General features: G+C 43.8%; 1 protein-coding gene across 6 annotated transcripts in view; it reads left to right on the forward strand.

Moving 5' to 3' along the window:
- The window catches only part of HDAC6 (histone deacetylase 6), a 155,903-nt gene that overhangs the window by 9,461 nt on the left and 132,415 nt on the right, over positions 1-14,027 (forward strand). For all 6 annotated transcript variants that reach the window (XM_033923827.1, XM_033923844.1, XM_033923853.1 and 3 more), the window contains 4 exons: positions 1,972-2,056; positions 2,397-2,437; positions 10,874-10,970; positions 11,312-11,409. In XM_033923827.1, coding sequence (XP_033779718.1) covers positions 1,972-2,056; positions 2,397-2,437; positions 10,874-10,970; positions 11,312-11,409 — 321 coding nt within the window. The remainder of the gene's footprint in view (positions 1-1,971; positions 2,057-2,396; positions 2,438-10,873; positions 10,971-11,311; positions 11,410-14,027) is intronic.

The following is a 14,027-nucleotide window of genomic DNA, read 5'->3' on the forward strand; positions in this document are numbered from 1 at the left end:
TTTCATCTTTCTTGGCTAAGGTGGTCTAAGCTTTTCATGTCATGCCTTTTATCCCCCCTCCCCCCGCAGCAGGAGAGATGCCCACTCTCTTAAGCTGTTGCCCGAAGTCCGATCGGAGGAAAGCCGCCTGCTCCGACTGACAGACCCACCTCTTACAAAGTGGTGGCCTTCCCCTTCCTGGGATGCGCTGGGGAGGGGCCTAAGACTCTGGCCCAAGTTGCTTAAGGCCCCTCCTATGGGACAATCAAAGCCTTAGGCCCCTCCCTGGTGCATCCCAGGATGCACTGGGAAGGGGAAGGCTGCCATTTTGTAAGAGGCAGGTCTGCCAACCAGAGCAGGTAAGTGTCCCTCTGGCTGGACTTTCTGAATAAAGGGGGGGGGGTGTTGGGTGATGGCAGGAGAGAGTGGGCATCTCTCCTGCTGTGAAGGGGAGGGAATGTGTGTTCAGAGTCTGGGACACTGGGGGGGACGGGACAGTGGGAGAGAGTGGGTATCCCGGTGCAAGGGATTGTCGGGAGGTTGTGAAACATGGCAGGAGAGTAGGCATCTCTCCTTCCAATCTTGGATTTGGGTTTTTTGGGGTTTTTTTGTTTGTTTTTATGCAGGTGTATTCTGCGCATGTGCTGATCGCTACCACTAGCAACTCATCTCAAGTAAATTTAGGAAGCCTACGCTCCGCAAACCTCATTTGCATGTGCTGTTTTTGGAGAATAACTCGCTTTTTAAAATCTGCTGCAAGAAAGGTTTTGATGGCGGCCCGTCTGTTTTTATTGCAAAGCTTTGAGAATCTTCCCCCGAGTTGCTATTCCACTCTGCTGCAAGCTCTGAAAATCCTCAGTGGCCTTCACTAGTTCACATTCACAGTATTAAACTTGAATTTTCAGTTTTGGCTTCAGTTTCAGCTGAACAGAAGTGATGAGATGTGGCAACAATTTCAGTTTTAGCCAAAAGCATTCAGACAATTTTGGTGACTGTTTTGGTAGGCCTCTAGTCTGTTGATGAATATGTTGCAGTTAATCTTGTTGAGTCTCCTTCCCAGGCGGAACCTTTAGGCATAAAGGATGGATATGATGGAGACCATGGATTTCCCCCCCCCCCCTCCAAACTCTTGAGGAGATTCAGGAAAGATGTGAGGTGGCTTTGTTACAGAAATACGGAAGAGTTGCAGTCTGCATGGTGCCCCATATAAGGCAGAGCTTTTGTTTCTCCATCTGGTAGTAGGGGGCAAAACCCATATATCTAGAATGGTTTGATGGGAATCAAGGAAAGAAAATTTGCAGATACTATAAGACTAATCTTCCCAATAGAAACATAGAAAGATGACGGCAGAAAAGGGCTATAGCCCATCAAGTCTGCCCACTCTACTGACCCACCCCATTAAGTCTGAGTACTAATGACCTAGTTCCTTAACTCGACCCTTGTAGGGATCCCACTAGGACGTCCCATTTATTCTTAAAGTCAAGCACGCTGGTGGCCTTGATCACCTGCTCTGGAAGCTTGTTCCAGTGATCTACAACCCTTTCTGTGAAGAAATACTTCCTTACGTCACTATCAAACTTCCCTTCTCTGAGTTTGAGCGGATGCCCCCTTGTGACCGAGGGTCCTTTGAGAAAGAAGATGTCTTCTTCCATCTCGACACATCCCGTGATGTATTTAAATGTCTCAATCATGTCCCCCCTTTCCCTGCGTTCCTCTAGAGTGTAGAGCTGCAATCCTGTCATGAGGCCAAAAATATAATGTGATTAGATACTATACTGGGTAGGAATTGCCTTTTGGTATTTCTCTTGGTATCTGATAGTTTCCTTTTTCCTGTTTTATACATTACTTGGGCAACACACATGTTGATTATTCTGTCAATAACGTGTTCAGTCTTAATACAGGCAGAGAGCGTTGGAGAGACTGAGAATCTCTCTTGTACATCCTGGAACTTTCCCTGGTGACTGTTAACTCTCTTCATCTCTCTTCCTGTAGTTTCCTGGAATCTCCAGATCGACTTGCTGCAGTGAGGGAGAAGCTGACTCATTATGGGCTACTAGAACGATGTGTTCTCGTACAGGTAATGCTCAGCCCCCTCTTCTTCATAGCAGGAGCCCCTGCTGAAGAGCTATGTCTTTAAATAGATGATTCTCAGTCCATTACTTAAGCTTTTCTTACTCATATACATAGGTCCCCCCTTACTCTTCTCTTCTATATATAAGTTCATGTAAACCTTTTTTTTCCTTCTCTTCCTATATTTTAAGTTCTTGTAAACCATGCCGAGCTCCACAACATCCGTGGAGAAGATGCGGTATATAAACTTAAGGTTTAGTTTAGTTTAGTCTCCTTTTCCATCTTTTGTTTCATCAGTTTGAAGCCCTCCCTGGCCTGGCTAATGACCCTGTAACTTCCTTCCTTAGGCTCATGCAGCATCTGATGAGGAAATTCTGCTGGTACACAGGTAAGTGACTTTGCCCTCCTACTCAAGCTGTCACCTCAGCCTCAAGCAGTGGAGGTCTCAGCTGCTTCTGCTCCTAACCCTGTCATCTGTTTTTAATTCTGTTAGGTGCTGCTTGCTTGACTTCCCCCCTCCTTTCCCAGTGTTACAGCAAATTAAAGTCTTAGGCAAAGTATGCACTACTTCAGAACTGTCCAGTCACAAAGACTCAGATTTTCTGCATAATTTGGCTTGAGACATAATTCTGCATTAGTTACCAGTGAGATCAAGAATTAAATTTAAAGTGGTCTGTTTTAACATTTAAATCTATTTATGGACTTACATCAGAAAGATTATTGTAACTCGTTGCTTAAGATTCCCAGTATAATTTTTAACTGCGCACAGTACTACTCATTTATTAAAATTTGATTTCTGTATTGCCTAGTAGACCGGTATAGTTCTTACAAATGGGTATTATACTTCACTATGACCAGCAGGTGGAGACTGAGACAAAAACTTGTTGTAGTATATTAGCTGAGGCTCTCTCTACCATCCCAGTCTTTCTCAGTCTCCAGCAGGTTGAGATAGGAAAAATCTGGCTCCCTCTGTTAGTTCTGTTGGAATTTGTTTTAGGACTCCGGACGGAGCTTGGATGGGTCCTGTTAGGGGATCCGTCCAACCTCGGGGGGGTGTCAAACCCAGTGGGTCTCATGCTGGGTTCCTCCCCCCTTCCTCCAATTCCCCACATATTTGTAGAGGGCCTCAGCCGGCAGCCTGGCCCTCTGGAGGTCAGGCGTCCAACTGTGAGAGCCGTGGAGTCTTCAGAAAAGACAAAAAAAATCCTGAGGCTGTGCCTGTCTAAAGCGCTCTTTCCCTTTAAAAGTACTGTATTTTACTGGGTTTTTTTTTTTCTGTTAACCGGCACTTTTATTCTAGCTAGGTCGCGTCTAGAGCAATGAGCACTTTTGCAAGAGAAAAAGTGCTCGTTGTAATCCAGCCGCGAGGCACTCGAGGCAGGCTTGTTCGAGTGAGGCAGGTCGCTGCGAAGGGGAATACTCGTCAGCATCAGAATCCCCTTCGCGAGTGCTTCACGGCCGGCAGCTGTTCGCAGGGAAGCCCTGGCTTCCCCCACCGCCCACACTGGAGGTTCTCCAGCCACCGACAATCAGGCAGAAAGGATTCCCTTTCCACGAAGCGGCTGTGGACTCGTTAAGCTGATGCCGGCTTGCCTGCCTTAGCGGCTGGGGTGGTATAGGCCTGCTAGCCACTGCAGGTCTATGAAGTTTATTTTTTTGGTGGTTCAGTTCCATTTTTGGCAGGAAGAATCTCCATTTTTGCTTAGTCTCAGGTGACCTCGTCCCTGTTTGGTGACACAGGCGGCAGGTTCATTGCTGGGTCTCCTGCTGTGGCAAGAAGTCCCATGGGGCTGCAAGGGGTCGTCCCCCCTATTTTACATGTTTGACTTTATTGCTGCGGCCAGAGGTCCTGCTTCTGCTCCGTGGGTCTCAGGCAGCGGGTTTTGCCCTCGATGTCCTCTACGGGTAGGCTCCATTCAATGACAGTGCCGTTCCACTTTGCTTCTCTTGGGATGCTATTGGTTTGAAAGGAGCAGTCTTTTGGTTCTCAGGACCTGGACCCTTTGGGGAGCTCTCCAGGATCCTTTGGGGGATACAGTTTTCCCACTAGTGGCGGCTTTGCACTCCGTTTGCTAGTGCCGGTGCGTCCATGAGGCGCGTTTTTCAGTGGCCATAGCTCCGTCAGATGCTTTTGCCGGTCACCTCTTGTGTTCTGGTCCGAGAACACCGTATCGGAGTCCCCGCGTGTGGTGGGCCCCTTGCTTAGGGGATTTGCCCTGTTTCCTGCTCTTTCCCTATGCATCAGGATATTCGGGATATTATGCTTGCACAGTGGCAGGCGCCGGTGGTGCCTTTTCGCTTTACGCTTACAATGGCTTGCCTAAACCCCATCCTGGATGGGGATCAGGACTCTCTGATGTTGCCAGTGGTGGATGCAGCGGTCTCGGCCATCTTGAAGCAGCATACCGTGCCTGTAGAGAGTGGTGCTGCCTTGAAGGATTCTGAGGAGGTAAGTTGGAGTCCCTCCTTAAACAGAGTTTTGATGTGACAGTTCTGTCGTTTCCGAGGGGCCACTTCATTCCAGTCTCCTGGAATTTCCAGAAGCCGGTTCTTCCAGCGCATGCAGTCCTTTCGAGGGGCCCATCAGGGTGTGGGTAGTGCCCCTGCTGGGCCCCCTGCAGCCTGTCCTGCCCAATGATTCCTTGCCGGTGCCCGCCTTGGTTCTGGTGGGTGCCCAGCTGCGTGATTTTTATCCAAAGTGGGCAGAGATCACATCATCGGTGGGTTCTGGAGGTGATTCGGGATGGTTATGCTCTAGAGTTCGCCCATTCCTTGCCAGATCTTTTTCTAGTTTCCCTCGCAGGTAGTGTGGATGCAACAGGCTTTTTGCCAGACCCTTCCAAGATTGTTGGATCTCCACGCTGTGGTTCCGGACCCCCCTCAGGAGTGGGGCACAGGTTAGTACTCGATTTACTTTGTGGTGCCAAAGAAAGAAGGGACCTTTCGGCCCATCTTAGATTTGAAAGGGGTCAACAGGGCTCTCCACTTTCCGTCCTTCCGCATGGAAACTCTGCGGTCTGTGATTCTGGCGGTTCAGCCAGGGTAATATCTGACTTCTCTTGATCTGATGGAGGCCTACTTGGACACGGGTCATGGCTTGGGTGGTGGAGTTTCTGCATTCGCTGGGATGGGTTGTCAACCTTTCCAAGAGTCAGTTGGCCCTCTCTCAACGTTTGGAGTATCTTGGAGTTCTATTCGACACCTCCTTGGGGAAGGTCTTCCTCCCAGAGGCCTGGGTAAGCAAATTGCAATCTCGGATTTTCCTGCTTATGGCGTCCCGGTGCCCTCTGGTGCAGGATTTCCTCTAAGTCTTGGGGTCGATGGTGGCTTCCCTAGACATAGTGAGGTGGACTTGTGCCTATATGCATCCTATTCAGTATGCTCTTCTTCAGAGGTGGTCGCCTCATAGGCACAGCCTGGATCATCCTGTTCCTCTCAGGGGCTTGACTCATTGCAGTCTTCGTTGGTGGCTCCAGATCTCTCATCTAGTGCAGGGGTATAGTCTGGATCAGCCACAGTGGACGGTGCTGCACACGGATGCCAGTCTCCTCGTTTGAGGAGCACAGTGTCTAGGTCACTCAGCTCAGGGTACTTGGTCCATAAAGGAGGCGTCTTGGTCAGTCATTATTCTAGAGCCATTCATCTAGCATTGTTAGCCTTCTGGTCTTTTCTGATGGGCAAGTCAGTCCGGGGTCTTTCAGACAATGCCACGGCAGTGGTCTATGTCAATCATCAGGGGGGTACCAAGAGCACTCAGGTGGCACAGGAGGCGGCTCTGCTCATGATCTGGGCAGAGTCTCATCTTCAGGACATCTCAGCCTCCCACATTGCAGGCGTGGAGAATGTGTAGGCGGACTTTCTGAGTTGTCACACACTAGATCCCGTAGAGTGGTGTCTAAGCCATGCTGCTTTTCAGCTGATAGTGCAGTCTTGGGGTCAGCCACTCGTGGTCCTGATGGCCACAAGTGTCAGTGTCAATGTCAAAATACCCCGCTTCTTCAGTTGTCGCAGAGACAGTCAGGCCGAGGGGCTGGATGCTCTGTTTCAACTATGGCCAACAGAATGAACTGGAGAAATTTTAAATATGATGTGATCAGCCTGCATAAAGTAAGATGGAAAGTAAGCAGCAAAATGAATGGTGCAAAAATAACATGGTCAGATGGACAAAAATGAGTAAAAAGTTGGAATGGTAGTAAGAGAGGAGAGATGATGATGGGGTACAATCCGATAAACAAAACAGTGATGCAAGCTAGATTCTGAAGTTATCTAAGGGAAAATAACAATGATCACTACAAATGGATCAATCAAAGACAGTGATAAGCAGATGCTACAACAAAAGCAGCTTAAAGAAATGATGGACAGTACACTGAAGAGTGATGTGAATTTTATGATCAGAAAGGATAACACTAGATGAGAAAATATAAAATTCATGAGAGGAATGAAAAAGGTGAACAGCTGCTGGATTCGAGGGAAGAACCAAGTTTGGACAATGATTTTTCATTGAGCCCAAGAGGACCCAATCCACCCCCAGTTCCCGGAGGGACGGACGACTTGGCACCCACGGAATATGACTTGGCACCCAAGAATATAACTGGAGAAGAGTGCCTGGGTCGTGTGCCAAACCCGGAAGGTGACAAGCCAAAGATTGATTTATAACAAATACGAGCAAATTTAAACAAAACTCTAGCCTCAATCAGCAACTAATGAAGTTTCTGATAATATGGCATAATATGCTCCCATTTTTTTCAAAATCAATCAAACTGCAGTGTTTTGAACCACTCTCAATTTTCTAAAAAATTTTTTATAGGCACCCAGAAAGATCATATTACAATAGTCAAGAATACTTAAAACATATGACTGCATTAACAGACGGAATGAAGTTTCATCAAAGTATTTCTTAATGGTGCGAAGTTTCCAAAGCACCGAAAAGCATTTCTTTAGTAATAGAGCAGTATGCTGTTCCAAAGTAATATGTCTATCTAAAGTCACTCCTAATATTTTTAGACTGTTTTATAGTATAGTCGAGAACGTTCAATGTATCAATGCCGTTCAAATGTATCAATACCATGTCGCGAGAACTGGGGCAGCCATTCAAAGAGTGGTGCGGGACAAGGCAGGAAGCGAAAAACTCGCACCTGCCGCTCGGGGGGAGAAAGCAGGAGAGAAGGGCAGGAGGCTGAAAGCTCCTGCCCTACAGCGCTGGACTGCCATTCATGGAGCGGCATGGCAGGAAGCGAGAAACTCGCGCCTGCCTTCTTGTCACTCCGACTCTGCCGCTGCCTGGGGAGAAAGCCGGATGGAAGGGCAGGAGGCTGAAAGCTCCTGCCCTATAGCGCTGGACCGCCTGTACCACCGGAGAAATGAAGGTAGGGGTGGGTGGGTTAGTTAGTATTCGCTCCATAAGACGCACCCTTATTTCCACCCACTTTTTTGGGGAAAAAAGTGCGTCTTATAAAGTGAAAAATACGGTATATTCCTAATAAGATTGCAAGATCAGTAAGTGAGGCACTTGTACCTTTACTAAATGGCTAAGCCTTCAAAAATGAGAAGGGTGTTTTTCTCCATTGCTTTGAGGCTATAGAATTCCTTCATTAAGGATGTGCCACCAAGAAAAAAAAACAAAAGGAAAAGAGAAGAATCGATGACTATTCACCACAATATATTGCCAATGGTCCCCATATTTTTATAAAGTTAGTATATGTCCTTCTTTGTACTGCTATTGCTCGTTCCATTTTAAATATATGGCATAATGAATTCCACCCAAATGTACAACTAAAATATTTAAGCAGGGACTTAAAAACCTGACTATTTTCTGATGCATATCCAGACTCCTGTTTTATGATATATATGGTTGAATGGAATGAGAGTTTCAAATTGGTGGCATTAGTTTGTAGGATGGACTTTTACTTTGGGACAAAGTACCCCTTAGCTTTCCGTCCTCTAACTTCTATAGATAGAAAAAGTAGTCAGTATAAGACTTTGATATGTCTGTGCTTTGATTTCATGCTGATTTTATAGTAATATTATATTCTAAAATTATATACACAAAGTAGATGTTTGTGGTTTTATGATATATATTGTTTTCCAATGCTCTGGTTACCATTGGTGATAAAATATATTATAAATAAATGCTACTGTTATGTTACACTAACAACATCTAGTGAACTCCACTGGGGGAAGGTTTTCATTTCTCTTGCCCCTGCTAACTGGTCCCTTTTCATAGCTTGACCCCATCACTTCCATTCCAGATATTTGCCACTATTATATTTGAGGAATCCAGAATCCACCATTCCATATCTACTTGAACTGATTGAGAAATTTGGAAGTTTTTCAGGGTATAAAATTAACTGGAATAAATCAGAGGTTCTTCCGCTAAATGTACATTGTACAAAAGGTTTATTTGATACATTCTCTTTTGTTTGGAAAGAAAAATCTATTAAATATCTTGGAATTTTGATTACAAAAACAATAGATGAAACAATGAAAATTAATGAAAAATGTTTATTACAAAAAGTGACAGAAATGTGTGAGCAATGGAATCCTTTACATTTATCTTGGTGGGGAAGAGTACAAACCGTTAAAATGATGATTTTGCCTGTAGTTTGCTACCAAATGGGGATGATACCAGTTTTCTTTCAAGAATCTTTTTATACAAAATTAAATAGAATTTTGACAAAATTTATTTGGCTTGATAAAAAACCAAGAATTGCTTTAGTGTCGTTGCAAAAACCAATTAAGGAGGGAGGGGTAAATTTTCCCAACTTTTATAGGTATCATCAAGCCTATATTTTACGTCATGGTATGTATTGGATCCTCCCAGAGCCCACTGATAATATTCCAGACTGGTTCTGGCTGGAATGGAGACTTATGTTTCCACTACGTCTTAGTCACATAATTAGTATCAAAATGCCAAGGTTATACAAAGATCATAAAATATTTATGGATACCTGGAAAACTCTAAGATACATAAGTAATCTAACTCAAATTCCAATTAGTAAATCAACTACTCAAACGATATGGCTAAACCCCAAGATTAAAATTGGCGGTTTTAAAGTCATCTGGAAACACTGGATGATAGCAGGCATTCGTATTTTGGATGATGTAATAAAAAATGATAAGTTGCTGGAGTTTTCACAATTGCAACATAAATTTGGTCTTAATAAAACACAATATTTTAAATGGTTGCAATTGAAGCAATCTATTCAGGAAGGGTTCCCTGAATGGAAAGACCTTGCTAAATATCACAGTTTGGAATTCTTATGTTTCCAGATGGACTCAATAGGACATAAAGCCGCACAGTGGTATAAAATAATATCTGGATTTATAAATAAAAAACCAAAAAATGGTCTTAGAGACATTTGGAGCATTGAGATAAAGCACCAAATTAGTGCATCTCAATGGCCACGACTTTGGTCTTGGAGGCTAAAATGTACGGTGTCAGCATCTATGAGACAAACTTGGTTTTTTCTTCTTCACAGAGCATTTTGGACCCCTGTTCGTTTGCAAAAAATAGATAGTTCAAGGTCTAATAGATGCTGGCACTGTCATATTGAAATTGAGACATTAGATCATCTTTTATTCTTTTGTCCATTTATCTTATCATTCTGGAAATCAATTTGGCCCCAAATTAATAGAATGTTAGAAAATCCGGTAGCCTTGACATATGATACTATATTATTTGGAACAACCATGAGAGCAAAAAGCCAAATTTCATCAAATAATAACAAACTTTTATTTATTTTAACTGGAATAGCAATACAACAAATCACATTCAATTGGAAACAACATGATAGATTGAATTACATGTTCTGGTGGAATTCGGTATGCCATATATACAAAATGGAACTCGCTATTGTAACACATAAAGGATATATGAATAAATTTCAAAAAATATGGGGACCATTAACAGATTTTTGTAAGGAATGATAAATTTTCCCATGAATAGAATTTGAAAAAGTCTGAGGACCGTTAACAGATTTCTCTAATGAATGATTAACTTTTCCCATGATAAGATATTTGAATAGAGGGGAATGGGGTGGGCTTTTATTTCTGATTATTACATACTAAATTAATATTTGAATGAATTCACAATAAAGTTGATTTTATGTATTATTGATTGGGAGGGAGGGAGGGATAGGGGATTATTATATTCAATAAGAATTACATAAATTTAGATTTCTTGCATAATATTATAACTTTATACAATATTAATTTTCTAAAGAAATGTTAAATTTGATATTAATATATGAGTTAATCAAGTGTGTATATTCAAGTTTCTAATGAGTTTATTTGAAACACTTGTTGTAACATAAGAAAATGAATAAAGATTTATAAATGTAAATGCAGATATTTGCCACTCTTGTTCTATAGCTCCAGCCCCAGCCCCAGCCCAAACCTAGCATTCTCATCTCTTTTTTGCCAACTCAAATCTGGCACTCCTGTTTTTTATCATAATCCCTTTCTGACCCATTGTCTTTGATCCCTGTGGTTGTGCGGCTCCACACCTCTCTGGCTTAGAAACATAGAAACATAGAAAGATGACGGCAGAAAAGGGCTATAGCCCATCAAGTCTGCCCACTCTACTGTCCCACCCCATTAAGTCAGAGTGCTACTCGACCTACGTATACCTGTCTCTCTCTAGTCCCACAGCTTTCACTTTGACTCTATTGTCTGCTATACCACAGAAAGCCACTAGGATCTCACAGTGGTGATTGTATGGACCTTGACATGCATATTCATGTGCACCCTAGTCATCCCCAAAAGACACAGTTTGCAGGTTATAAGCTACTTGTATGTATAAATAGTTTTTTTGTTTTTCCTGCAGCCAGAAATATCTGGAGCTGATGAAATCCACTCAGACCATGGAACAGGTGGAGCTAAAGGCACTGGCAGACACCTATGACTCTGTCTTCCTTCACCCGGTGAGTTCAGTGGCCGATCCTATTCCTTGCTCCTAGCACACTTTCACTTCTTCATCTTTGTGCTGTAACACAACTGCTTCTGTGGGAGGTAGGATTTGGTTTTTTCCCTCTGTATCTCCTTTCAACACATCTGAAGTGTGCTAATGAGGCAGTTCAGTCTAGCCATCTATCCGTCCATCAGCCTGATACTTGGAGGGGCAATAACTTGTGTTAAAATAGATGATAGGGTATATTTCAGGATCAACATGTAATCTTGATCAAAAATCACTAGAAGCTGATTAGTTAAAAGTTAAAGATCCAGACACATGCAAGGTCTTGACTTTGTTTTCCTTCACCTGCAGAATTCCTTTAGCTGTGCCTGCCTGGCTGCTGGCTCAGTCCTTCAACTGGTGGATAAAGTACTGACTGGGGAGGCTCTCAATGGTCTGGCACTGGTGAGGTAAGGCTCCTGCTGATTGTAGGAGCAAGAACGTCATAGGGTTTTGGTCTGGAAATGGGGATGATGAGTTTGAAATTAGGCTTTTTTAAATTATAGAAATGTTAAAAGGGAAAGAAAGATTTCAGATACATTTCCCCACCCTGGATTGGTGTTTTCTTTAGCAAAGACATGGGATTCCGTACATTATCTGTTGCTTCCCCTTAGCCATGAATCTGCATAAAGGTATCACTTTAAATCTCTGAACTCCTCCCCTTCTGCAGTGGAGAACTGCTCCCTCTTAAGTTTTTCCTTCTGCAAGCAAACTCAAAAGGTGTGTTCTGTTATGTCCCTTCTGGATTCCATACTCTAGGTGTTCAATCCCTTCCCACAGAAATCCAAACGTTTTCCTGAGCATGTTCTCCTACCTTAGAGAGTTAGAGTCGCCTACAGTTTATGCTAGCATCCATGCAGAAGTCTCTTGATCTGCTCTGCATCTTTTTTTAAAATTATTTCGCTTTGCTCATTTTTTCCCAGTGGCTTCAGTGCCATGAGATCCCATGTGGTGTCCTCTGCTGGAGGAAATGACAGTCTTGCGGAGCTGGACTGCTTCTTCATAGAGAAACTTCAGTGGACCTCTGGAGCCAGTCTGCTGTTCTACCTTCCTCAGACCCTGGGTCCATTCCTCTGACCCTGTCAAGGGTTTAAGTGCAGGCTGTATGTGTCCTGAGTAAAAGTCCCTCTGGGTTTCAGGGTGCAGACTTTGTTTCCCACCCCCCAGTCGCATGGAGAGGTTCTGTGGGGAGTGGAGGTTACAGTCTAAATCTGTCCGACTGGTAGTCCAAAGATCTTCATTTGGACTATCAGTCATTTGGATAAGTTTCTAATCAGAAAATCCTTTTCCTCCATTTAGCTGCAGTGTACAGAGCTGTCAGGCAGGCTGTAAGTAAGCTTTGGGGGTGGTCTGTGGAACTCTGTAAAACTCATTTTTCAGAATTTCTGGGGGAGTAAGGTTCAGGTCTCCTGTCTCCCCAAACCACTATTTTTTATTTTCAGGTTTTCTTTATTTTTGCAGTTGTTGGTGCAAATTTGCTGGCAGCGGCCATCTTTGATTTTAATCAATCTTTTTTTTTCCCCAAAGCTTAGATTTCTGTCTCAAAACCACTCAGTTTTGTTGCAAATTGATTGAGATGGACTCCTCAGCCCCTAATCTGTTGACCACATGTATGGATTGCGCTAGATTGGCACCAGAACAGCGTTCATGTACCGCATGCCGCAGCATGCTGGGGGAGGGGCTGGAGCTTCAGGCTTCGCCTCCTCTGGGCTGGGGATCCTGCCTAGGTCCGTGTTTTGGGCAAAAAGTCTCATTCACTGGCCAAACGCCTGCATTATGAGTGTGGGGACTTTTTTGGTGCGGGCGCCTCAGCTGGATTTGGCAATGACCAAAACATTGTGGGTTCTCCATGGGCACCAGACCCTGACTGAGGAGGTCACAATGATGAGGAAGCTTGAGCTTTCGGTCCCGCTGAAGATGTACGAGATCCACATACCACGGAAGATGAAGTCAATCTGGAGCCACTAGGATCATTAGGCCAGGATGCGACACTATGGTTGAACGAGGGCATCCAGCCCTGTGATTCCCTGCTTGGCTCTTCAACTGTAGAAGCAATTTGCCTTTGCATTCTTGGCTGTGGCCATTAGATCCATATCTGACCTTCCCCAGCGCTGCACAATGAGGGCAAATTCTCTCTGGGACAGAGACCTCTCCCCTGGATCCAGAGTCTGCCTGCTGAGAAAATCGACCTGGATGTTCTCTACCTCTACCACATGGGCAGCTGAGAGACCTTGCAAGTGAACTTCTGTCCACTTGAATAACATCTGTGCCTCCAGGCAGAGAGCAGCACTTCTGGTGCCTCCTTGTCTGTTTACATTAGCCACCACTATACTATCTCTGCGTTGAAACTCGGCTCAGCATCCCTCCATCTCTTAGTGCTCCATTATGAGCGGTACTAGTACACAGATAAACTTTTTTCCTGCTCTTCTGGACATCACCTTCTTAGTCACTGACCAATGGGAATCACCTGAAGATGCTTTAAAGGTGGCCAAAGCTGTTATTCAGTGTTCAATTTTTAATTGTTATTAATCACTGTTCTTTTGTCATAAGTACAGAGCAGACAAATATAGTTTGTTACCAGGGAAGCTCCCCGTGCACCTCCTCCTCTTCTTTTCTGTTTCAGTGTAGTTTGATTGCTTTGGTACCAACTGAAGAGGGAACTGTTCACTGCAGAAGGGGAGGAGTTCAGAGATTTAATGTGATACTCTTCTGTAGATTCGTAGTTAAGGGGAAGCAACAGCTAACGTACGGAATCCCATGTCTTCTAAAGATGTAAAGAATGGATATGTTTCTGACAAAATATAATTAAAGTAAAAAAGCTGAATTGATATATTTGAAACGTGATTTGTGCTGATTAGAATTGGGAAGGCATATAACCGTTTGTGCTGGCGGTTTACTGATGTTTGAATGCTGAAACCGCGAGATAGATGTGATTGAACAGTTTGGCAAAATAGAAAAAAAGAGGAGAAAAGTATTTACTCTGAACAAATATTTACTGAAACAAAAAAAAAAGGAAGCTGTGAAAAGT

Source organism: Geotrypetes seraphini, chromosome 1 (assembly GCF_902459505.1).
Source record: "Geotrypetes seraphini chromosome 1, aGeoSer1.1, whole genome shotgun sequence".
Taxonomy (NCBI): domain Eukaryota; kingdom Metazoa; phylum Chordata; class Amphibia; order Gymnophiona; family Dermophiidae; genus Geotrypetes; species Geotrypetes seraphini.